Raw genomic sequence first — 27,172 nt, forward strand, 5'->3', positions numbered from 1 at the left:
TCGAGATATCGCCATTAGGGTGGGCCAGGGGTGACTCTAGAATGTTTGTACGATATGGGTATCAAACGAAAAGTGTTACTGAGCATTTTAAGAGGGAGTGGGCATTAGGTCTATAGGTGGACGCCTTTTCGAAATGTCGCCATTAGGGTGGGCCAGGGGTGACTCTAGAATGTGTTTGTATGATATGGGTATCAAATGAAAGATGGTAATGAGTATTTTAAAAGGGAGTAATCCTTAGTTCTATAGGTGGACGCCTTTTCGAGATATCGCCATAAAGGTGGACCAAGGGTGACTCTAGAATGTGTGTACGATATGGGTATCAACCGAAAGGTGTTACTGAGCATTTTAAGAGGGAGTGGGCATGAGGTCTATAGGTGGACGCCTTTTCGAGATATCGTCATTAGGGTGGGCAGGGGTGACTCTAGAATGTGTTTGTACGATATGGGTATCAAACGAAAGGTGTTACTGAGCATTTTAAGAGGGAGTGGGCATTAGGTCTATAGGTGGACGCCTTTTCGAGAAATCGCCATTAGGGTGGGCCAGGGGTGACTCTAGAATGTTTGTACGATATGGGTATCAAACGAAAGGTGTTACTGAGCATTTTAAGAGGGAGTGAGCATTAGGTCTATAGGTGGACGCCTTTTCGAGATATCGCCATTAGGGTGGGCCAGAGGTGACTCTAGAATGTGTTTGTACGATATGGGTATCAAATGAAAGGTGGTAATGAGTATTTTAAAAGGGAGTAATCCTTAGTTCAATAGGTGGACGCCTTTTCGAGATATCGCCATAAAGGTGGACCAAGGGTGACTCTAGAATGTTTGTACGATATGGGTATCAAACGAAAGGTGTTACTGAGCATTTCAAGAGAGAGTGGGCATTAGGTCTATAGGTGGACGCCTTTTCGAGATATCGCCATTAGGGTGGGCCAGGGGTGACTCTAGAATGTTTGTACGATATGGGTATGAAACGAAAGGTGTTACTGAGCATTTTAAGAGGGAGTGGACATTAGGTCTATAGGTGGACGCCTTTTCGAGATATCGCCATTAGGGTGGGCCAGGGGTGACTCTAGAATGTTTGTACGATATGGGTATCAAACGAAAGGTGTTACTGAGCATTTTAAGAGGGAGTGGACATTAGGTCTATAGGTGGACGCCTTTTCGAGATACCGCCATTAGGGTGGGCCAGGGGTGACTCTAGAATGTTTGTACGATATGGGTATCAAACGAAAGGTGTTACTGAGCATTTTAATAGGGAGTGGGCATTAGGTCTATAGGTGGACGCCTTTTCGAGATATCGCTATTAGGGTGGGCCAGGGGTGACTCTAGAATGTTTGTACGATATGGGTATCAAACGAAAGGTGTTACTGAGCATTTTAATAGGGAGTGGGCATTAGGTCTATAGGTGGACGCCTTTTCGAGATATCGCCATTAGGGTGGGCCAGGGGTGACTCTAGAATGTCTTTGTACGATATGGATATCAAATTAAAGGTATTAATGAGGGTTTTAAAAGCGAGTGGCCCTTAGATGTATATGTGAAGGCGTTCTCGGGATATCGACCAAAATGTGGACCAGGTGATCCAGAAAATCATCTGTCGGGTACTGCTAATTTATTTATATATGGAATACCACTAACAGTATTCCTGCCAAGATTCCAAGGGCTGTTGATTTCGCCTTGTAGAACTTTTTCATTTTCTTCTACTTAATATGGTAGGTGTCACACCCATTTTACAAAGTTTTTTCCAAAGTTATATTTTGCGTCAATAAACCAATCCAGTTACAATGTTTCATCCCTTTTTTCGTATTTGGTATAGAATTATGGCATTTTTCGTAATTTTCGATATCGATAAAGTGGGCGTGGTTATGGTCGGATTTCGGCCATTTTTTATATCGAGATAAAGTGAGTTCAGATAAGTACGTGTGCTAAGTTTAGTAAAGATATATCGATTTTTGCTCAAGTTATTGTGTTAACGGCCGAGCGGAAGGACAGACGGTGGACTGTGTATAAAAACTGGGCGTGGCTTCAACCGATTTCGCCCTTTTTCACAGAAAACAGTTATCGTCCTAGGAGCCAAGCCTCTACCAAATTTCACAAGGATTGGTTAATTTTTGTTCGACTTATGGAATTAAAAGCATCCTAGACAAATTAAATGAAAAAGGGCGGAGCCACGCCCATTTTGAAATTTTCTTTTATTTTTGTAATTTGTTGCAGCACATCATTACTGGAGTTGAATGTTGGCATAATTTACTTATATGCTGTAAAGATATTAACTCTTCTTTTAAAATTTGAATTTAAAAAAAAATTTTTTTAAAAAGTGGGCGTGGTCGTTCTCCGATTTTGCTAATTTTTATTAAGCAGACATAAAGTAATAAGGGTAATGATTTCATCATGATATCTTTAACGACTGCCAAATTACAGCTTGCAAAACTTCTAAATTACCTTCATTTAAAAGTGGGCGGTGCCACGCCCAATGGCCAAAATTTTACTAGTTTTCTATTCTGCGTCATAAGCTCAACTCACCTACCAAGTTTCATCGCTTAATGCGTATTTGGTAATGAATTATCGCACTTTTTTGATTTTTCGAAATTTTCGATATCGAAAAATTGGGCGTGGTTATTGTCCGATATCGTTCATTTTAAATAGCGATCTGAGATGAGTGCCCAGGAACATATATACCAAATTTAATGAAGATACCTCAAAATTTACTCAAGTTATCGTGTTAACGGACAGACGGACGGACGGACGGACGACTGTGTATAAAAACTGGGCGTGGCATCAACCGATTTCGCCCATTTTCACAGAAAACAGTTAACGTCGTAAAATCTACTCCCCTACCAAATTTCAAAAGGATTGGTTAATTTTTGTTCGACTTATGGCGTTAAAAGTATCCTAGACAAATTAAATGAAAAAGGGCGGAGCCACGCCCATTTTGAAATTTTCTTTTATTTTTGTATTTTGTTGCACCATATCATTACTGGAGTTGAATGTTGACATAATTTACTTATATACTGTAAAGATATTAAATTTTTTGTAAAAATTTTACTTTAAAAAAAAAATTTTTTTAAAAGTGGGCGTGGTCCTTCCCCGATTTTGCTAATTTTTATTAAGCGTACATATAGTAATAGTAGTAACGTTCCTGACAAATTTCATCATGATATCTTCAACGACTGCCAAATTACATCTTGCAAAAGTTTTAAATTACCTTCTTTTAAAAGTGGGCGGTGCCACGCCCATTGTCCAAAATTTTACTAATTTTCTATTCTGCGTCATAAGTTCAACTCATCTACCAAGTTTCGTCGCTTTATCGGTCTTTTGTAATGAATTATCGCACTTTTTCGGTTTTTCGAAATTTTCGATATCGAAAAAGTGGGCGTGGTTATAGTCCGATATCGTTCATTTTAAATAGCGATCTGAGATAAGTGCTCAGGAACCTACATACCAAATTTCATCAAGATACCTCAAAATTTACTCAAGTTATCGTGTTAACGGACGGACGGACGGACGGACGGACATGGCTCAATCAAATTTTTTTTCGATCCTGATTATTTTGATATATGGAAGTCTATATCTATCACGATTCCTTTATATATGTACAACCAACCGTTATCCAATCAAACTTAATATACTCTGTGAGCTCTGCTCAACTGAGTATAAAAATGCAGACAGTGTTGCAAAGTTGATCCAAATTGTTTTTTTTACGTTTGTGGTGGTTATATGATTAAAAAAAAGTGGCAAAATAATAACAAATGCGCTCAAAGATGCGTATCTGCACTACTTTGGTTTCAGAGTAGCAGACAGTCATAAGTCATGGATACCGAAATTTATTTGTAATGCATGCAAAACAAAGCTGTATAAGTGGTCATCGGGAGAACGTGAGTACTTTCCTTTTCAATGCCAGCGCTCTGGAGAGAACCTAAAAACCATAAAGATGCTTGCTACTTTTGTTTGATGAAAGTTACGGGTATAAATGCAAAAAAATTAGCAAAATATAATTATCCTGATGTATCATCAGTATCCAAGCCACGTACTGCTAATGATCCATTGCCAGTTTATCGAAGTATAAGTACAAACGTCCTGGAAACTTTAACTCCATCACCCCCGAGCAGTGAAAGCGACTTTGTGATGGAAGGGGCCACATTTAATTTTGCAAGATGAACTAAGCGATTTGATTCGTGATTTGAATTTGTCCAAACAAAAAGCAGAGTTGCTAGGATCACGGCTGCAGCAATGGAAAAATCTAGACTCTCGAACAAAAGTTACTGTATACAGAAACAGAAATGAGGCACTTCGACCGTTCTTCAAAAAAGAAGACAACATAAGTTTCTGTAACGATATTAATGGTTTATTTAATGAAATGAATGCACCCTACGATCGAAACGAATGGCGTTTATTCATTGATGGTTCCAAATACAGCCTAAAAGCTGCTCTTCTCCACAACGGGATTCCGATTGCTCATGCAGTACAAACGAAGGAATGCTACGAAACAATGCGGAAGATCCTGTGCTTCATCAAATACAATGATCATAAATGGAAAATATGTTGTGATCTAAAGGTATAAACATTGATTCCAATTAAATCGAAAACACTTATTTTTTATATTATTTCAACAGGTTATTGGCATCTTAATTGGGATGCAATCTGGATTCACCAAATTTTGTGTTTCTTATGCTTGTGGGATAGCCGCGCAACTGAACATCATTATGTGAGGAAAGAATGGCAAAGTGGTACTCAATATTAGCCTGGACAGCAAAACGTCTCCGCTGAACCACTCATAAATCCACAAGACATTTTCCTGCCACCTCTTCACATTAAACTTGGTCTTATAAAGAACTTCGTCAAAGCATTAAACCGTGAAGGACCGGCTTTTCAGTACTTAGTCAAGTTGTTTCCTAAATTGTCATATGCAAAAATCAAAGAAGGAATATTTGTCAGACCTGATATTAGAAAACTAATGGCTGATAAAGAATTCACAAAATGTTTAACGCCCGATGAAGCAGCCGCGTGGGCATCTTTTCAAAATATCGTTCACCACTTTCTTGGTAATCACAAATCCCCTAATTTTGAGGAAATTATTGGCGATATGTTGGAAAATTATCGCAAGATTGGAGCTCGGATGTCTCTAAAGATGCATTTTCTGCGGTCCCATATCGATTTTTTTCCCGAAAACTTTGGTGATACGAGCGACGAACAGGGAGATCGGTTACACCAAGATCTAGCCAACATTGAAAGACGATACCAAGGATTTTGGGATGAAGGCATGATGAGCGACTATTGTTGGACTCTAATACGCGAAACAGATACTAAACAATACAAAAGGCAAAGTTCCACCAATCTTCATTTCTGATTTGTTACTTTTAAGTTAATAAAATGAATATTAATTGACAAAAATCTTAAAAACTGAATTTATTGACTATATTAAAAACTAGAATCAATCTTAAAAAACGGAATGCAGATTCGGATTCAGCGTCATAAATTGACTTAAAAACCACTTTTAGTTGCCCAGATCCAAAACCGTGTATACTTGTGTTATTGATGGATTACATCAAAAAAAATTTTGCCACATCAACTTAATGACTTCTAGACTAAGAGCTGGCAATAAAATTAACACAGAATATTTACTATTTATACTATTTTATTGTAACATAGAAAGAAAAGTCTCTTTTAACAGTCACATATTGTTCAAATAATCTTTTCTAGTTATTTGGTAACATTTTAATACATTTCTGATAAATTTAATGATAATTATAAATTTTAATTATTCAATATAGAAAGTTCGGATATCAAAGAGTGGCTTCACTTGCCTTTTTCGCTGCAAAATTTTTATAATAACATCAAAATTTAACTGTCTTGCCAAAACGGATTCAACACAAAGCGTGTCAAGCATGAAACTCACTCTTGAGATGGGCACGATCTATGAAAGTTTTTTATTCTTGAAAGGACGCTGAAGGAACGTTCTGCACTAGCTACAGTGACAGGTATAGCGTAAAAGATACGTAAAGCAACACAAATGTTGGGGTAAATCGTATACAGATTTTGAAGATATGTAGATGGCATTTAGCAATTCCAATGGTGACAGACCTTTATCAAAATTTGCTTCGTAAATGTGCTTCACGTGAATTATTTCATATTCTAAGCTTTGAGAAATGCCCTATTTTTCGACAAATTTTGCTACTCTCGCCCGAACCGTAGTTTCATTCATGTCTTCAAATTGTCCCAAAAAGGAAAACGTCTCGCTCAAATTTCTAATAGCTGCAAATCGTTCAGTAGTGTCAGTGATTACCGAATCAACGATCACCAGGAATGTATTGTTTTTAAATAAGACTGAATCATCGGAAATCAGCTCATTTAAATTATCTTCAGAACGTATTTTGGGTTTTCTCTTTCGGATGCCCGGGAACTTTGGCGAGATGTTCAATTGAATAGCAACTGTTTTGCATTCGTTTAAAATTGTTTCCCATTGGTTCCTGATCAACTTCAAATCAGCTAATAAGGTATCTAGATGTCGGACCTCAACATCTATGGTGGCGTCTCTAACTTGGAGGACCACGTTTCTTTCATTAATGGTAGTCAGTATTTTCAACCATATTGAGGACAGCAAGATACACTCTAACCTGTTGATGTACTTCAGAATGCCGCTAACATCGCCGTATGCTTGCGCAGTCAAATTTGGCTTTTGGCTGAAAGACTATGTAGAGAGCTCGTTACATTTTTTTGAGGATGCCCTATCGTTGTGGAGTGCTGCTGAAAACAGTAAAACATTTTTGTACAACTCCGAAGAAAGTAATTGCAGCCTATAATATTCTGCAGCATCACCACCACATAAATTGAGACTGTGGGTTGCACAAGGCGAGTAATCAGCATTCGAGTTTTTGTCGAGAATGTGACGTAGTGCTCCGTTGTAAGCTCCTTTCATATTGGCGCCGTTATCGTACCCTTGTGGACGACAATTTTCAATCAAGTATGGCAAATTAGATAAGCGATTTTTTGACCAGTTTTTTGGTTACAATTTACGAAAGCCAAACACCGTTCTTGAATTGCACAATTTGCTTTCGAACAGAAATGGAGTTAGCCCAAAATGAACGTAGTCAACGTGACTAGCATCAGGCGTAGCATCAACGATAATGGCATACTTGGCTTTCATGCCTTAATCTAATATAGTTTCCCTCACGTGCTTTGCACAAATTTTTATAAACTCGTTCTGAATGTCTGCGGAAAGACAGTGAACTTGTAAACGTTTCTACTGCTGTTGTGAAATCCTATCTTTCTCCAAATGATCTCTAAGTATCGGATCATATTGGCTTATGAGATCTTAGATGACCAAAAAAATTCCATCGTTTCTTTCACCAAGATATATACTTTCGCTTTTGAAAGCTAGGCCTCTTTCACCCAAAAATAAAATAGTCTCCAAAATTCTATACAAAATTTATTTCCACTTTTGAGTTTCAGTGATTAGCTGTTCATTGATAAGTGTATCAATTGTAGCCTCCTTTTGAATTAGATTTTGTAAATATCGCCATTGAATATAACATTTAATGTGATCTTGAGTATTTTCGTGTGATGGCAGTTTATCGTATAGCTTCTTCCATTCCTGGAATATCGAATATCCGCCAGAACAACAAATTTTAGGTCGATTTAAAGTATTGGTGCTTAACAGACGACATGGTAGGCAAAATAAAAGCATTGCTACTGGCACTCCACATTAACCAGTCACGCTCCACTTTCTCTCCATTTGGCAAGATTCTGTTTAACAACGAGGTAGGAAATGCCTCGTCATGACAATCACGTGGAAAAATAACAGGACACTTTTGATGACCTCGACAAATTATTTCGTTGACTTCTTCAGATCGCAAAAACTCATTATTCACGGTACCATACCGAGGTCTTTTAAATAATCTGGACTTTGATACAGAGTTGGTGGTATTGTCGGAAGACTTTTTGAAGATGAACCTTCATCAGTGTCACCACAAAAACTTTACGATTTCGGATTCATGTAAACATACATTTTTCTTTGATGTTTTTATTGTCTCCTCAGACCCAGGCAAAAAATCATTATCAATATTGCACATGGAACAACTACAGACTCTCCTGAATTAAAAAAAAATTTCTTAGTACCTCTAAATCGCGGGCCCCTGAGAAACACATTTTTGTTTAGTGTTTTTATTGTCTCCTCAGGCCCTGGCAAAAAATCATTATCAATATTTGTTGCTTTTGAAATCCGGCTTAAAATTTGCACATGGAACAACTAAAGACTCTCCAGAATTAAAAAAAATTTCTTAGTACCTCTAAATCGCGGACCCCTGAGAAACATATTTTTCTTTGATGTTTTTATTGTCTCCTCAGGCCCAGAAAAAAAATCATTATCAATATTCGATGCTTTTGAAATTTGGATTAAAATTTGCACATGGAACAACTAAAGACTCTCCTGAATTAAAAAAAATTTCTTAGTACCTCTAAATCGCGGGCTCCTGGGAAACACATTTTTATTCGATGCTTTTATTGTCTCCTCAGGCCCAGGCAAAAAATCATTATAAATATTCGATGCTTTGAAATTCGGCTTAAAATTTGCACATTGAACAACTAAAGACTCTCCTGAATTAAAGAAAATGTCTTAGTAACCTCTAAATCGCGAGCCTCCTGAGAAACCCGGGCCAGGGGAATCCCCCATCCACCCCCCCCCCCCCCCCCCCCCCCCCCCCCCCCCCCCCTCTTGTCGGGCCTGGTAGTAATAATGCTGTAACTGGCAAGTTGGAGGAAAATTTGAACTTCCTTGGTGATCCGATTGGCGTCAGCTATCGGGTCACTGCGATAACTGGAGTGGCTTGTTGTGCAACGGTCAGACGTTCTAGCGCCAATTAAATACTATTTTTCAACGAGACGAAATTTCGAAGCCTAGTTTCGAGGAAAAAAACTCAGATACAGGCTAATGTGTATATTTATCAATTCAAGCTTATGAAGTAATTACAATATAACATACGTTATTCGAAATCATTGCATTTGCTACCTCGTTTAACATTTTAAGGTTTTATTTATATCTAATATACCCTATTCTGTGAGCTGCCAATGCTTCTCAAGTTTTTCCACTCACCAGTTTTAGATCCAATTCGTCCTCTAATACGGATTTTTCCGCGTAAACACTGATCACACTAAATCACAAACATTATGATGTAAAAACTGCATTAAAAACATAATATAGCTAAAAATCATGATTGGAAAAACCTGAAAATCGTTGTTGGCTCATTAGAATATTAAAAAACCTACATACATGTACCAAATGGTGTAAGCATTTTACTTTACTCGCATGATTATGCTTTTTCTTTGAAGTTAACGGGCATTCCCAAACTTTTACAGTCTGATCCACGCTTCCCGAAATGCAAATGGATGAGTTTTGTGGAAGTCTGTAAATAGATAAAATAAAGAATTAAACAATTTGTATACCAGCTAATTAATAATTTCAATTATAGAATTCATGGCTTAACACCGGTTAATAATATGTTATTGTAATTCAAAGAAATAGAGATTTCCTGCCACATTTTCATGACAATCTTCGAAAACCTTCACGTCATCATCAGGCAATTTTGCAATGTTATTTTCCAAAGGTTTCGCAAAGATTCGAACCGAGGTTAACTCGGCGAAGGCCTGTAGCGCTTAACCACTGAGTTAACTATTTGTGTTTTCTCATCTCGCTTACTTCAATTGTATCCCACATTTATGATATCAACAACAAAGTAGGACTTTCTGTCTCTACACTCATTTGTGAAACGCACAGCAATTATTTTTTGTAAAATGCTTTTTCATTGCAGAAGAATCTTGTTGTTGTCCTTGGATAACTAAAATATTCACCTTGCTTGATAGAGGTTCAAATATTAGCATTTTCCCTATACTTTGTTTTAAGAAAATGGCATACTTTGTAGAGTACTTAGCAGTTTTTTCTGCGTATTTACGAAAAAATATGTATGGGCTCAACCTTTTTCAAAAATTAAAAACATTGCTCATTTTATGCAAAAATCTCTTTACATCGATTTAAATTAAGTAACCTCTTATGCTATAGAAATAACAAGCAATTTTCCAACGAAACCTAGAAAAGATTCATAAATGTTTCCGTAAAAAAATTTTTCACAAAAACAAATAAAATAAAATTGATCCCACCCTTACCCTTGAGTCGCATCCGCTACCAAAAAACGACAAATATTTTTCTAATAAGAAAGGGTGCACTTGAAATTCAAAAAGCTTTCAGATGTTAAATAGTTATGTGTACTAATTTGCAAAATAAATTCTCCGGAAAGTTCGAGTAACATATTTTACTGGTGTTTAAAATTTATCGCGTCCGTAACCTCTCTTTCATAGGTTGATTCATGTATTGGCCTATAACTTTATTTCTGTTTAGTCTACGAAAAAACCTATATGTTAACGGTTTTTGTATTGTATATATTACATATATTGTATAACGGGTTTCTTCACTTTTTTGTTTGAGTATATAATCAATCAATTCTGATTTCAACAAGATACGATTTTAATAGAAAAATTTATGTTTTATTGTTGTTTTCAAAGATTTTATATGCAGACACAAGGTGGAGCCGTGAGTAAAAGTCCACGTATGTGGGAAAAGCTTCTGATCGCCATTCACCATTCGTTTGCATGCGGTTTATGCAGCTCACTACTCCCGGTCGTTTGCGCCAAATATCCTCTGACCATTTAGTAGTGAATCAGCAGCATAAGGCGCGGTTGCAAGCTAGCGTCAATCTTGGATCAAGCGGCTCCTCGTTGGACCCGCCACATAAAACCACCCTTCAATGAAAACGAAACCAAAAGTTTAAAGGATTATGATTTGAGGGCATTTACCTGGAGTGTCCGTTCCCTTAAAGGGATTCATGCAGATGCCCAGATGGTTAATAACCTCGTGAAAACAAAAGCCGACATTACCGCCATCCAAGAAATAATATATATGTATATAAAAGTCGTGCTTAGCAACTTTAATGCCACGGTGGGCAAAGAAAGTGTTTTTGCCCTACGGTCGGAAAGTTCAGCCTACACAACGAAATTTCTCATAATGGGCGGGGCTGATTGACTTCGCCTATCCCCGAAATATGGTTATATATATATGGCTATCACCCGATCGAAATACCCGCATTCAAATCGACCGCACTGTGAAAGACGGTCGGTATACCTTCAGTCTTTTAGATGTGAGCACGATCCGAGGACCTAAAATAGACTCGGATCACAATCTCGCCGCAGCCAAAATACGCGCTCACCTCTGCGCGGCTAAACGCAAGGAACAAAATACACAAGCAAATCTAGACGTCGAAAGGCTGCAATCGCAACAGACAGCCAATTATTTCGCAACCCGACTCTCACTCCTGCTCTCTGAAGCACAAGTCAGTCCGAAGGAATGAAGGAGCAGTGGGAGCATGTCTCTAACGAAATTCACACCGCCGCCAAGGAAAAAATTGGGTACCGGTAACCACGGGAGAACAACAGGTAACATTTTTTTTTTTTTTTTTTGTTTAGCATCCAATATATTTTGCCAACTGTATACATAGAATACATTTAACAAATTTGTGGTTTTTTAAAAGTAGTTCATAATTAATTAAACTTAATGGGCATGGATGAATTGCTCTCAGTAGTGCATCCATTTTAATACTGATAATTGTGAATTTCGGTTCATAAGCCAATACAGATTTCTTAGTTTGATACCAAGGGCTTTTATTTTGTTGAATATGTGGGTCCTCCAGGTTAATTTTCTGTCGAGGTGCATACCAAGGTACTTTGTTTCGCCGCTTTGTGGTATATTAATATCGTTGAGTTTAACGGGTGGGCAAGTGTTACGTCTGGTAGTAAACGCCACTTTAACGGATTTTGATTCATTTAATCCTCCATTCTTTCAGCAATTGGTAATTTCAGTTAAACTTCCTTGGAGCTAGAATTAAGCTACGCTAGGGTTAGGGTCAACGGCCAGCACCGCAGTATCATCGGCAAACGTGCCTATAGTGACGCCTTCTGCTATTGGGAGGTTATACGTGTAAAGTAGATAGAGTATTGGGCCCATTACACTGCCTTCGGGACGCCTGCTAAGCACTCATAAAGGGCAGTCTGTTCCACACCTTGTTTAACGTAGAAATAACGATGTTTTAGATGTTATTGTATAAATAAGAAGTAGTTTATAGGGAGGGTGTATTTTACTTTATAGAGTAGTCCGTCATGCCATACGCTTGTGAAATATCTAGAAAAGCAGCTGTGGAGAATTTTTTCTTCTCAAAAAAAATAAGAGAAAGAGAGCGAAAGAAGACGGACGTGTTTTTATTTGATCCGTGTCAGTTTTTATTTTCATGCGCAATTGAGCTTTTAATTTTTAGTCTAATTGTTAAATAAACTCGTTGATGAGTAAAAAATATAAATTCCAAATTGGAAATCGTGAAAACAGTGACTTTATCAACCAATTTTTATGAAAAACTCGTGGCGGATTAGGCAAAATGCCGCCGTCTGAATGCAAAGATTGCATGATAAAATTAGTGCCAATAGGCGATGCGATTTTATGTTCGGGTGGCTGTGCATCTTTTTTCTGCATAAAATGCAGCAACATGAAAAGACAAGAAATTAAACTATTGAGTGATAATGCTAATTTAAAGTGGTTTTGCAATCAATGCTCGGTTTGTGATACCAATACCAAATTTATTGCAATAAAACATTTGATACAAAGTTGCGATCAACAGAGACTCGGAAAGACAGAAATGAAAGATAAAATTGAAGCAGCATTATTTCACAAAATACAGCAGTTGAAAATTAGTCTGATGACTGATTTTAATTCACTGCTTGAACATAATGTAGAAATTAAAATTACTCAAATGAGAAAAGATATACTGTTTGAGTCAAACAATAGAAAATAATAGTGAAAAGTTAAATGAAGTTTTGGCGGGTACTAGCCTAAACAACACACAAATGTAAACAAAAAAATTACATATGCACAAGCAGTCTCACAAAATGAAAATAGGATTGTGATTAAACCGAAAGACAAAGCAAAGAAAAATAGCGCTTAAAACAGTCATCGAGCCAACCAAATGTCATTGTCACAGCTGTAAAAGAGATCAACAACGAAGGGATAGTATTGCAGAAAAAGATAGCGGAACAAATTGGGAATGAATACGACATGGAAAAAACAAAAGATAAGAGAGAGACTAAAAAAATATTTAAAGTTATTGGTTTAACTGAAAACAAAATAGCATATGTGAGGGTAAATATATCAAAGTTGTAAGGGTTTTTGAGAATTTCAGACCAAGAGAAAAATGTTTCAATGCTCTTGTTGAAACAGATATAGAAACATACGACAATATTATTAAACAAAAGAGAATTAATGTAGAATGGGACTCTTGCATAATTACTGATTATGAAAGAGTATTTAGATGCTTTAAATGCTTGGGATTTAATCAATAAAAAAGCTTGTAGTAGATGTGGAGGTAATCACGATTTCAGAGATTGTGTATCAAATGTATATAATTGTGTAAACTGTTGTGAGCTAGTCCAGAAAAAATTGATAGAGACTGATGTACACCATGCTGCGTTTAGTAAGGAATGCCCAGCATATCAAAGATATAAAATAAATAAATGTAAGGCGCGATAACCTCCGAAGAGATCTAAGGCCGAGCTTCTCTTCCAATTTGCGTCGTGCTCCTCTTGATTTTTCCCAACAAATTGGCCGGACGGGACCTACATGTTTTATGCCGACTCCGAACGGCATCTGCAAGGCAGATGAGTTTTCACTGAGAGCTTTTCATGGCAGAAATACAATCGGAGCGCTTGCCAGACACTGCCGAGGGGCGACCCCGCTTAGAAAAATTTTCTTCTAATTGAAAAATCTTATTTCTAAAATTTTGATGTTGCTTTGCCCGGGAGTTGAACCCAGGGCTTACGGTGTGATAGGCGGAGCACGCTACCATCACACCACGGAGGCCGCCAGATATATTCAAGTTAAAACCAAAACTAGAAAGTAGCAATCAAATAGTACCAATTTAATTTGTCTATATCTCAATATAAATAGTATTTTAGGGAACAAAGTAGAATTGGAAAGACTGATTGAAATTAAAAATCCAGCTGTAATAATGTGTGCTGAAACATGTACCACAAAGTTAATAACGAGTTGAGCATACAAACTTATAACCTAGTCAGATGTGATTCACATAGTGGTGTTCTGGTGTATGTGCATGATTCCATCGAATATAGCATTAAGTATAATAAGGCAATAGATAAAAATATGTGGTGTATTTTTATTAAATTGAAGCATTTTAATCCAAAATGGCAGTGTGGTCACTCACCGAGCACAAGCGATGCGGATTTCATAAACTACTTACGTACCGTCTTAGATAGTACTAGTGAGTTGTCTGTTAATAACATTCTTGTAGGCGATGTTAATATTAACTTAAATAATATGTCAACATATAGCATACAACTAGTTGAACTTTTTAAATCATACTGTATGTATGAAACAGTTGATTTTGGTACTCGTATAACCGAGGTATCCAAAACAAAAATTGATTTACTTTTTTCGAATACTAAAGACATAGTGTGTGAAAAGTTAGACGATCACGATATTTCCGATCATGAAACAATACAATTTAAGATAAAAATAAGCCCTAAATTTAGAATGAGGAGCCCTATAAAAATTACTTCATGGGAGTACTATAATACTTAATCACTTACAAATCAATTGCGCATATGTGATTTTAGCAAATTTTGACAGAGTTAATTTGGATAGTAAAGTTTCTACCATTAATACCAATATTTTGAGTGTTATGCAAAATCTAACTTATTGCCCCTATTACGGTATACAACTCAACTTTCAGGCAACTCAACTCCTGTTTGGTATTACGCATTACAACTTATTTCAGTTGAAGTTGAATTGGTGCTGCCAACCTAAGAAAGTGATGATTTGACAGATAAATGAACAGCTGATCAATTTGTGACGAAAATTTAAGCATTTGCAAAAGTGATTTTGTTATTACAGATATTATATGATATTAAATCTATTTTATAATGGCGAAAATGTTGGTGATTAACATGTCGCGAATACGGAAAACATTCGCTTGATCATTCCAATCCCTTGGAGCTCTCAAGCACCAAGTAGGAAAATGTTTATTTCACAAATGATGAGCTTCAAATGAAGTTATTTTGCAGATTTGAAAGGAAGCATTTTGCTCATTACTAAACAAAATTAAGGACCATTTCCGGATACGCGTTCTAGGGAAGGCTGTACACCTATTTTAAAATTATGCACCACACTCCGATTCCTTGCTGATGGCAGCTATCAAAAATGCTGTGGAAATGATTTTGGTGTTGGACTGGTTTTAGATATTATTGAGGAGCATATTTGTACGAAGTGTATTAAAACCCATACACCAAAAATTGTATTTTACTCGAAACAGGATTCCCAGGAGTAGTGATAAGTATCATAGGGACTCAGGTTCGCATTATTTCACTTATTTTGCCTATATCCGAACTACGGACAGCCTCGTCCAACTTCGAAATGTCACTCCATAAAGTCAAAAAGTTATTCAATGTAATCCTTCGTTTAAACGTTATTTTTTCTATAAATGTGTACAAAATTGTTGATTATTGTTTGATTAAAAAAGGTGTAACTAACGGCTTTAAATTTTTTGTTTTTTTTTTGGTAACGTTTTATGAGCCCGTGTACTATCTAACTCTTATCAAAGGTGGTATCAAAAGACGCGTTTCGATCTCCGTTTTTGGGATTCGAAAGCGGAAATTAAAAATTTTATTTCTGTCGAAAAATATTTACAAAAACCCACAAAATGGCCCGAGGGTCCAAAATATGAGGCCCGATCCACAGTTTTTTTGCACATAGCATCTTTCTGCGTTGGCGGTCTTTGGCCGCGATTTGTAAAAATAACCCTGGGTGGGTCTCACGCCTTCCTGCATTAGTGTGTACAAAAAATTTGGCAAAATACAACAACCACATGAAATTAGATTTTATTAGAAATTAAATTTTTAATTTTCTTTTCGGATTCTTTAATCGGAGGTCGAAACGTGTCTTTTGACACCAACTTTGGAAATTTTTGTTAAAAATTAGGTCGTGAACCGTCTTGTAAAACGTTACATTTTTTCAAAACAACTGCAAAATTGTAGGAGACAACTGCTACTAATCAGTTGTAAGATTTTGACGTCTTTGACAACTACACCAACACAAGGTCGTAAACGGTAATGCCACAAAAAATTGTTAGACTAGACAACTCAACCGACATTTTTTTGACAGGTTGAGTTGTAATCTGTAATACCAAATTGCGAAATTTCAACCCAACCAAAGTTGAGTTGTAAACGGTAATAGGGGCATATGAAAAAGTAGTTCAATTAAAATTAATGAATAAATGGTATGACAATGAGTTAGCCAATATGAATAAATATAAATATGAAATGTATAAACTTGCGCAAACTTCAGGAGAAAGGGATGGTACAGAAACGTTAAAAAAATACAGTGCTTGTCAAAATTAAAAAAATTAAACATATGCAACATAAAATGAATAGTAATAGTTATGATAGTAAAATGATGGGGAAACATTTGAAACAGGAAATAAGTATGGGAAAGAGAACTTCATCAATAAAAAAAATAGTAATAAATGGTTTAATATATGATAATGAATCGGAAATTGCCAACAATTTAAATAAATATTTTGTAGATAGCATCCAAGACATTTGTGGTAATATAGAAGTATTTGATACAGGTACCAATATACCTAGTCTAACTAATTGTGTCTTTAAATTTGACCAAGTTAGCACGGATGACGTCGTAAAAATTTTCAGTAAATTTAAAGCCAATAGAGGTGGAAAAAAATTGTTATCATATGGTATTGTGAAAGACGTAATACCATATTTAGGTTATTTCTATGCTCAAATTATAAATGAAAGTTTAAGCAGTGGCATATTTCCAACCATTTGGAAAACCTCGACTATATTCCCAATAGAAAAAGTTGCAAATACTATTAAAGCAGAGGAGCTGAGACCAATAAATACTTTGACCAGTGATGAGAAAATTTTAGAGCTGGTAGTTAAAAGCCAATTAGTTCAATATTTAAAAAATAATAAGATACTTATACCTCAACAGTCAGGATTTCGACCAAGTCATTCTTGCGAAACAGCTTTAAACATGGTTATCGCTGAATGGAAAGAAGAACTTAATAACAAAAAGTCGATCATTGCAGTCTTCATTGATCTCAAAAGAACCTTTGAAACTATCGATCAGAAAATATTATTAGAAAAATTATCATGCATTGGTATTAAAGACATTGATTTAGACTGGTTTGATAATTTCTTAACAAATCGTAAGCAAAGAACAATAATTGGTTCAGCATTATCGGATGAAGGTCACGTTAAGGTTGGTTTACCCCAAGGCTCTGTGATAGCTCCAATTTTATTTAATATTTATATTAATGATATTAAGTCTATATTGAAATTCAGTACCATTGGCGGATGATTGATGCACTAATTTCCATATATGGTAGGAATGAACATGAAATAAGAGAAAAACTATAAAGTGATTTAGATGCTCTCTATATTTGGCTGTGTGGTAACAGACTAAAAATTAATATTGAAAAAACTAAATATATGGTAATAACAAGGAAGAATATTGCTCATTTTGAAACTATTAAAATAAATAATACTCTAATTGAAAAGGTACAGACGATTAAATATCTCGGCATTCAAATAGATTGTAAACTAAAATTTGATGGCCATGTTGATTATATAACATGTAAAATAGCTAAAAGAAATTTATTTCATTCAAAGAACCTGTAGAAACTTGAATAGTTGTTATAAAGCAAATGTATATACAAATATTTTTGCACAGTATGAAGTTTATATACAACATAAAAACCGGATATTTGCCTGATTATCTAAACACAAATATTAAATTTAACTACGAGGTTGATGGCAGAAATACGAGGCAGAGAAATGATTTTAAATTACCTAATTAAAAAACGGAGTCTGAAAAAAATAGTCTTTTTTACAAAGGGTTAAAATGTTTCAACGAATTACCTGCAAATATTAAGAATTGTGATAATAACTTATTTAAGAAAAGATTATATGCTCACGCGAAGTCAATGAATATAAAATAAATATTAGGATTCGAATGGATTTGTGTTACATGTTTCAAATACAAATTCAAACTCATGTTTCAAATTCAAATACAAATTCAGGTTCAATCTCATACATAGTACATATTGTTAATTAATGCAATAACATTTTTAAGTGTTGATCTAGGCTCTAAGAGTCGTAATAAATAAAGTAAATAAATAAACAAAAGCGTCGTATATTTGCTCGGTGAGTCTGTGGACCTGCTCAATTCTTCCGTGCCCTCTTCTGAAGCCAAACTGGTGATTGGGAATGATTTTACGTTCTTCTATTATGGGCAAGAGTCTATTAAGGAAGGGATCAATGAATTTTGAGACGATAGGCAGCAGACTAATAGGTCTGTAAGATGCAACTATATCAGCTGGCTTTCCGGGTTTCAGGATCATTTTCATCTGCGAAACTTTCCACTTTGAGGGTATGAATTGAGTTTTTAGTACTGCACTAGCGGGACCCCGGGGTGCTTCGCTACACCAATAAAAATATTGGAAAAATAATAAGATATCATAGAATTTTTTTAATCTTTATTTCAATTCTTAATCCAAAACATTGGATATACTACTTTTTTCGTTTTTCCATCTGGGATATGAATAAACAAACAATTTCGAATGCCTACTCTGGAACAGGCAACGTATAGCGAAAAGGACGGCTCCTCCAAATTCAATCCGCATACTCGGAGCGTTTTTGCTTGCGCCTTGTTGACTGACATAGTAAATGACAGGCGCACTGGAAATTGCAAACGCTTGAATTCAAATGGCATGTCTGTTGGTATCAGTGGGATTCGTGGTATAAGCACAATTTCACCTTTCGCTTTGCCGGTCAGTATTGTTGCTTCAATTAAATTCGTCATCAACTTTTTTACATTAAGTCTTGTTCCATTACACAATTTTTGTGCATTTAAATTCCGTTATAAAATAACTGATGAGCCGACCTTCAAATTTAAATAATGCGGTGGCATACCAGACGGTTCCAATGAATTCAAAAAATCAACTGGATAATTCACTGCGTTATCTTGATTCATTGCGCTATCCACTGACTTGTATGTTGTAACCACACCTGGAAATTTTTTCAGAATGTGATGATTGATTTCATTGACATGTACATTCTTTGGTGCCAGTATTGGGCGTTCTCTCAACCAATCGGGATTCATGTAATTTTGAACAATATTTGAAAACACTCGTTCAATTAATTCTTCTTTTGATTGGATAATTGTACAAAAATTGTTTGGCAATGTAATCAAACCATTTGTTTTTTCGATTGGAATTTTGCAATTTCCGATCTCTAACAATTGCTTCGAGAGCTGCTCTGCAGACTGATCATTGTGCCACTGAATACGCATGTTTATGTGTAATGTTAATTTTTTCACGTATCGCCACAAAAGGGAAGACTTCAAACATGCATTGAACTCATCTGCCGGTGTTGATCGTGGAATAACGGGCAATATTTGTCGAAAGTCACCTGACAATAAAATTAAAGCACCACCAAAAAGCCTTCGGTTTCCACGTAAATCTTGCATCGTTCGATTTAATGCTTCGAATGATTTTTTGTTTCGTATTGTACACTCATCTCATAGAATGACCGCTGCTTGATGCAAAACTTTTGCCATCGCTGAATTTTGGATATGTTACAGGTTGGGGTTTCAACCACCTGTATATCCAGTGGCAATTTTAAAGCTGAATGAGCTGTTCGTCCTCCATCCAATAAAGTTGCGGAAATTCCAGAAGAAGCGAGTGCCAAAGCAATTTTCTGTTGCAATCGAATAGTTGCTTAAATCAATGAAATCACAAATGTTTTTCCGGTGCCGCCAGGTGCAACCAAAAAATATAATCCACCAGTGTTATCAGAAACAGCTTGCAGGATTTTGTCATATATATCCTTTTGTTGATTGTTAAATCGTTACAATCGAATTGTTGTTCACGCTGCAACTCTCGATCAAATAAATCATGCATTAGACGATTTGGTGAAATCAAAGCTAACTGCCCCAATGCTTTATTGGCAATCGCAAGACACATATCTTCAATTATTATCAAAGCTTCATTATACATTTCCAATGTAATCAGCAAATCAGGATCCATTTCTCTACGACGCACCCGAATTAAAATATCTTCAGTCATGTATCTTTATATTTATTCCACAAATCAATTGGATTCGATAGAATGCATGTTGATATTATAATCGAAAATAGCATTCGTATTTGCTGTGGATGAGATGAAATCAATGCATCATGAAGTGTTGCGTCCCAATGAGTGTCATCTTCTAACAAATGCAAGAGCTGAAATGCTTCGCGATATGTCTGATAAAAATGACTGTGAACTGTTCTTAAATCCTTAAATGCTTTTGGTCCCCGAACGTTTACCAACAACATTCGCGTATAGAAAAATTCAGCATTGTTGGGATGTACCGTATACATCCTGCTCAAAGCATCTGTTTGGAAAATACCTGGATAACCATCAATTGGTGTTCCTTGTTTACGCCGTTGAAATTTTTTCGATGATGCATTCCAGGTGTAATATTGCGGTATATCAACATATATCAAATTTCTGGCAAATGCGTCGATTTCACACAATTGAAAAAAGCAGTTAAAGTAGTTGCTGGTGGTTGTGCTGCTCTCTGCTGTACATTCTCAGTAGTGAAATAAACTCGTTGACCATTCTCCAGATGAACTGCCAAATGGACAACAACAGGATGTCTTTCGTGCAAAGGAAACGAAAAGAGACGCCAAACTGCTTCATTACTGCTTATGTATCATCATTCCTATTTTCACCACCTACTCTAAAAACAGCCACATCACTTCCTTTATTCACATATTTACAAATGTATTATTGAGTTACAGTACCCAGAATTTATGTGAGCCTGAAAAACTTTTGACAGTATCGGTGAATATGGCACGACCCAACAATTGTCAACTTCGATGTCTTGATTGCGCACTCTTATTATCGCCGTTTTACCATTATTTTTAAATGATCGACGTCGATACAATGGATATCCGTCATTGCTTGTTATGGTATCGGAAATTAATGCTCGCGGATACCCATCACTGAACATTTCCCATCGATCATACATGGTGAATTTATATTTATTTCACCGCATGGACCGTGAATCATGTTTTTTGTTACCACTTCAAATAATTCTGGATCGATGGTATGATCTAGTATTTCGGCTGATATGACGCTATCAACCTCGTCCGGTGTTATTTTACGTATCAGCCATATCAATATGTGTGCGTGTGGCAAACCTCTTTTTTGCCATTCAATCGGGTACATCCAACATTGCACCTTACCAAAAATGCTTAATTTCACAATTAAATCCATCAGTGCCTTCAATTTTTGCCGGAATACACGTGCTGTAACATCGTGTCGATCTGTTGGTGACTGACCGTCGAACAAATTATTTTTTATATCGTTCCACATCGGATTACACGTAAAAGTGATTAAAAGATCTGGTCGGCCGTATTTTCGAACATATGACATAGCATCTTATGCATATTACTGCATGTGGCGTGGACTACCAATATAAGAAGCTGGTAATATCGTCAGACGTCAGTTATCATTCACATTTGCATCATTCGCTATTGCATCTTGCAAATGTATGTACTCTTCAGATCGCAATTTGGCTTGATTGAATCCGATGAAATTGAGATGTTCAGTTTCAATTTTTGCATACATGTCTACAATGTATTGGTGAAAAAGTTTACCACATCTCAGAATGTAATTTTGTTCTTGTGCACGAATCATCAATCGATAAGAATAATAGTTCATCGCACTAACTTTCTTTTGAACATCTCGACCTGTAAAAAATATGTTCATTCGATTTTAAATTTTAGTTTTTATTTAATATCTGATTAATATAATTATTATATTATTTACCCGTTCTTTGACCTAACATTGGTATATTAATGTGATAACCATCATCACCTTTCCAATGTAGAATTGGATATTGTAATGCGTCGTAACTGCGATGAAACTCCGAAACACGCTGTAATTGTTCATTTCTACGATGAAGTACAATATCGCGGAATTGAAACTGATCGCCAACAATTACAATAGCCTTTTCATCAATCGTCAGTACATTAAATCTTCTGGCATGCTCACAAAAAGGCGTTTTATCCGCACTGATTATGATTTTGTGATTATCAGATGGCATACGATCGAGAGCGGTTTTGAACAATTTCACAATTCATTGTTCTGATGAAAAAATCTTTGGAGATCGCAAATAATTGCTCGTTTTGTATGTGCGCCAATTGTGCAACGTTCACCCAACTCACGATTTTCATCTCCGATAAAATATATTTGCAAACATTTATGGTTAGCGTCAGGAAATGGTAACAATGCACCCGCTCGATGATAAATCTGACCTTGAGTCTGTAATATGTATGCAATGTAATTTGATGTAGGATCAGAATCCTTAAAAACGTTGTAGAAACTGTTACTTAGATCTACAGAACAATTAGATATTCCACATGAAGTAATCACCTAAATGATGAACTGTATTCTTGTATATGATTCATAAAATGCTTCGACATTCGTGATCCTCCAAAAATCAATGATTGCAATGGATCAGGTGGAGTTTCAAATGCCGGCAATTTCACTTTGCCTTTAGCACATCACATGCCAGCCGTTTCACCCAGAAACTTAGCTGCTTCACAATGTGGATATATCGCACTCATTAATCCAATATATCCATTCATACTGTAATCAATTTGTGGATCGTAATTAAAACCAGCACGATACATATTTTCTAGAACACGACGTCGTATTTGTGTTGGTCGTGCTGGATTTCTTTGCCGCTGTGGTTCTGCAGATCTATTTCGTGCATATCGTTCACGTCGTATTTCATTTTGTTGTGACAGGTCATCCATACTTTGCGCTCTTCTTTGAAGTAACATTCTGTTAGCACTACGCGTACGTCGACCGATATTTTGACGTCTGGCTCGAGGCATTTTCTTCAAGAGAAAGGAAAAAAATTCTCTAAAACTCCACGTTCAACGCAAGAAATTTAATTTAAGAAAAGCACACGTTCAAACAACAAAAACGCGGTCGAAATACACCCACACGTATATGTCAAAAATACAAAACGAAAATTTGATGAAAAACACAATAGAACACGTGCGCACGATTAGATAGAGTTCAAATCGCTAAACTTATTCTGTAAAATGAACGAAGAAAGAACATTTAAAAAAATTAATTTGAAGAGAAAAACATGATACATCTTTGCCACAATTTTCTACTGTTTTTGTTCAACGATACGACATACTTACAGAATGAATTCCCAATGTATTATAAATATTGACTATTGATATGAATAAACAAACAATTTGGAATGCCTACTCTGGAACAGGCAACGTATAGCTGTCCGTGCGAAAAGCACGGTGCCTCCTAATTCAATCCGCATACTCGAAGCATTTTTCCTTGAGCCTTGTTGACTGAGAGCGTGCCCACTGTGCCCCTTGCCCTGGTTTGTGGCATTTTCCACGCTCCTCCGCTATTTCGTAGTTCAACAGGAGTCCGATTTCCTTTGGCACGACTTCTTGGCACGGAAACATCGCAAGCGTACTTAACGACTTATATATTTGAACCGACATCTATCTTTCGTATTGTGGCATCATTCAAAAACCACAACAAATGTTTGCGGTTCAAAAAGCTGATCTTTCCATCTTCATCTTTATAGTTGATTGGAAGCTATTCTTGGTGAAGTTTCCACTAGATCTAAGCTAATAGCTTTGTGGACGCTGGGTGTGTAGACGTTACTGATGGACCACTTTGCTCGCCATGCTATTTTGCTAATAGCAAACGTGAGATCTATAATGGATCGTCTACTGCCAGTGTCGAATGTATATTTCACAGGTCGGCTTAGAAGTTCTAGCCTAAGGGATGTAAAGATTTCGAGACGAACTTTACCTCTATCGTTAGTTCGACTACTACCCCGTTGACCAGTTGACCAAGCATTATAGGCTTCACCTATTATACGCGGGTGCTTACCCTGTGCTTCTATGCTCATCCCAAGAATCATGCTCTCAAACTCCGTGCTATTCATGATCGGATGTGCTTAGCAACTAAATATGTATATTCCTTTGATTTTTGCCTACGTGAATATAGCCACTGTCGGTGTCATCTTTTTCTGTAGGAGAAATTTTCCTGGTATCCAAATTGAGGCTTTGCCAGCTGAGTCTGAAAGCCAACCTTGCTCTTGAGTATATATGTACGGGTCTGAAGGCACTGCTATATCAAATCCTCCTTCAAACATCGTTTGGGATAATAGGTCTTGGGCCGCTTGGCAGTGGTTTAGAATGAGTTATAACTATCTCATTGGGCAATGTGATTCTTTCCCCCCATTGTGGGCATCAGAACTGCTTGCCGGATGTTCTCCCCCATATACCGCACATATCGGTAGATTTGAGCAGTTCGCAGCCTTATGTTCCTCCTGGCCGCATTGCCTGCAAAGATTTTACCTATCTATGTCCCGTTGCACTTCAGAGCTATATTTCCATAGCCCCAGCACTTATAACTGACACTCACATCATCTGGAATCGCTGCCACATTATTAGATAGTGGTCGGATAGCACATTCAGAACTGAAGTTGCCTTTGAAAATACAAACTAAGTACCGAATATTCTACCTGCAATATCTCTAGGAATCCTGTAATAGGCCACATTTTTCAGCAATGTGAGTTAATTGTTTTGGATGAATGAACAATGGCATATAAAACATCACTAGAGGCCTTAGATAGCACTATGAAAGATTTACAAAACAACCAAGATTTGTTTGGTGAGGCGTTAATTCTATCGGTGGTGATTTTCGTCGAACATTGCCTGTTATTGTCCGATCTCATATGGCCAATGAATTGAGTGCATGTTTGAAAGCGTCATATTTAGGGAGATTTGTTCAAAAACTGACGTTGACTGAAAATGTACGTATTCGATTGCAAAATCGTCCATCAGCACGGTCTTGTTAGGTATTGGTAATGACACAATTGTTGCGTTCCTATCCCTGGAATGATTACGCTTTCGATAACTTTTATCATTTAACACAGTCAAAACCAGAACTGGTTACAAAAGTGGCCCGGCATTGTGGAAAACTATAGAAACTATGATTGGTTAGTGAAATGTTAGCTGCAAAAAATACAGATGTTTTCGGCCTCAAGGTGACTTTTATGAATGCCATTCCGGGAAATCAATCAATCATTCCCTCGATTTGCATGGACTACCACCTCACCACTTAAAACTCAAAGTTGGTGTACCCATTGTTTTCCTACGAAATATAAGTCCGCCACGACTTTGTAATGGCATACGTTTGGTAGTAAAAAAGGTTATTGAAAGGAAAATATAAATGGGGGATGTTTCGACACCACACACAATATAATTCCACCGGATTTGCCTTTCGACTTTAAACAACTTAAATTATTTGGAACTGTGTGGCATTGATTTAGAATATTCCTGTTTTGCTAATGGGTAACTCTGCAACGCACCTTCACTCAACTCTCTAACGCATGGAAACCATCAGTTTGGTTTATACCGCAAATTAGAACAAAACGAAAAACGTAGTATGTTTAAGAGTACTGAATAAGTTGTGCGATAGGTTGTAATTTTGTTTAAATTTAGAACAAACAATCTCACGGCATAAGATATACGGGGTTTCGCCATGCACTCAAAATTGATAATTTACATGTCACCTCACATTTTTCACAAATAAACAATATTATCATAATTGTTACCTTTCAAACATTTTTGGAGCCCTCATAATTAAAGAATCAAAAATCAATCCGAAATATGTGAAAAATTTGAACCTCAGAAATTTGGTAATTTAGGATGTCTTTACGACTCCGATATGTTGAAAATTATTTATTTATTTGATCGCGGGTTCGAATCGAGCTCAAGGCCTGACAATAATTATTTTATCATTATTGTTATGATAAATTTTTTCTTAATTGAAAAAATTATTAAATTAGAATAGCAGAAAGAAAAAATGTTTAGACAACTGCCAAAGCTCGTTGTATAGATCCATTTCGGGAGCTGCTAAATTCCTTCATCAGCAAAGTTTAGGCGCCACTGCTATAACCATTCAGCCATCACAGCGGTTTTTTGTTTGTCTTCATTAATCCTACTTCTATTCTGGTTCTTGCCAATTGATGTTCACAACACTGCGACATCTGTTGCAGAATGAATGTGAAAATTGGACTTGTTTGATGGCAATCCTGCCATAGTGTCATATTTTATTGACACTTTTTCCCCGTGTTATGGGATGTATTAACATTTTGTGTTGTTATATCGGCCTACTGGTTTGTAAGATCGCGGGTTCGAATCGAGCTCAAGGCCTAACAGTAATTATTTTATCATTATTATTGTTATGATACATTTTTTTGTGATTGAAAATAAAGCATTCGTTTCACGCAATACCCGAGCAATAGGCGCCATACTCGCATATTTTGTTTTAAAATTTTCTAAGCAAAAGGGGAACATTGTACGCAGATTTCTTTGCGGAACATTAAAACTAATACGCTCAAGTAAAACTGGACAATCAATTACGCCATTAATAACGTTAAACACGAACCCAAGTGAAAGAACTTTCCGTCGCCTTTCCAAAGAAACCAAATTTATTAGCATACGTCGAGCATCATACGAGGGAGCTGGATCCTCGAACCGAAGAGAACGTAATGCGTGTTTCAGAAAAACTTTTTGCACCCGCTCTATCCTATTGAGCGAAAGCTGTTCATATGGTCGCCAAATAAAGATTGAAAACTCCAAATGTGACCGGACAAGCGACGTAAAGAGTTGTTTATGGGTGTTAGGGTCGGCAAATTCAGACGAGTTGTGACGAAGAAATTATACCATTTAAATGACTGTTGAAATTAAACTTTGCATCAAACACAACTCCTAAATCCTTAAATTCTGTAACGGATTGCAGTACACCAGTACCAATAGTATACGATGTACTTCACTGCGTCATCTTGATTCATTGCGCTATCCACTGACTTGTATGTTGTCACCACACCTGGCAATTTTTTCAGAATGTGATGATTGATTTGACATGTACGTTTTTTGGTGCCAGTATTG

General features: G+C 36.5%; 1 protein-coding gene across 9 annotated transcripts in view; it reads right to left on the reverse strand.

Moving 5' to 3' along the window:
• Nucleotides 1-8,911: 8,911 nt before the first annotated feature.
• The window catches only part of Lis-1 (LisH and WD40 domain-containing Lis-1), a 761,024-nt gene continuing 742,763 nt past the window's right edge, over nucleotides 8,912-27,172 (reverse strand). For all 9 annotated transcript variants that reach the window (XM_067772985.1, XM_067772987.1, XM_067772995.1 and 6 more), the window contains one exon: nucleotides 8,912-9,392. In XM_067772985.1, coding sequence (XP_067629086.1) covers nucleotides 9,340-9,392 — 53 coding nt within the window. In that variant the 3' untranslated portion in view covers nucleotides 8,912-9,339. The remainder of the gene's footprint in view (nucleotides 9,393-27,172) is intronic.

Source organism: Eurosta solidaginis, chromosome 3, assembly GCF_040869045.1.
Source record: "Eurosta solidaginis isolate ZX-2024a chromosome 3, ASM4086904v1, whole genome shotgun sequence".
In the NCBI taxonomy this organism is placed as follows: Eukaryota; Metazoa; Arthropoda; class Insecta; order Diptera; family Tephritidae; genus Eurosta; species Eurosta solidaginis.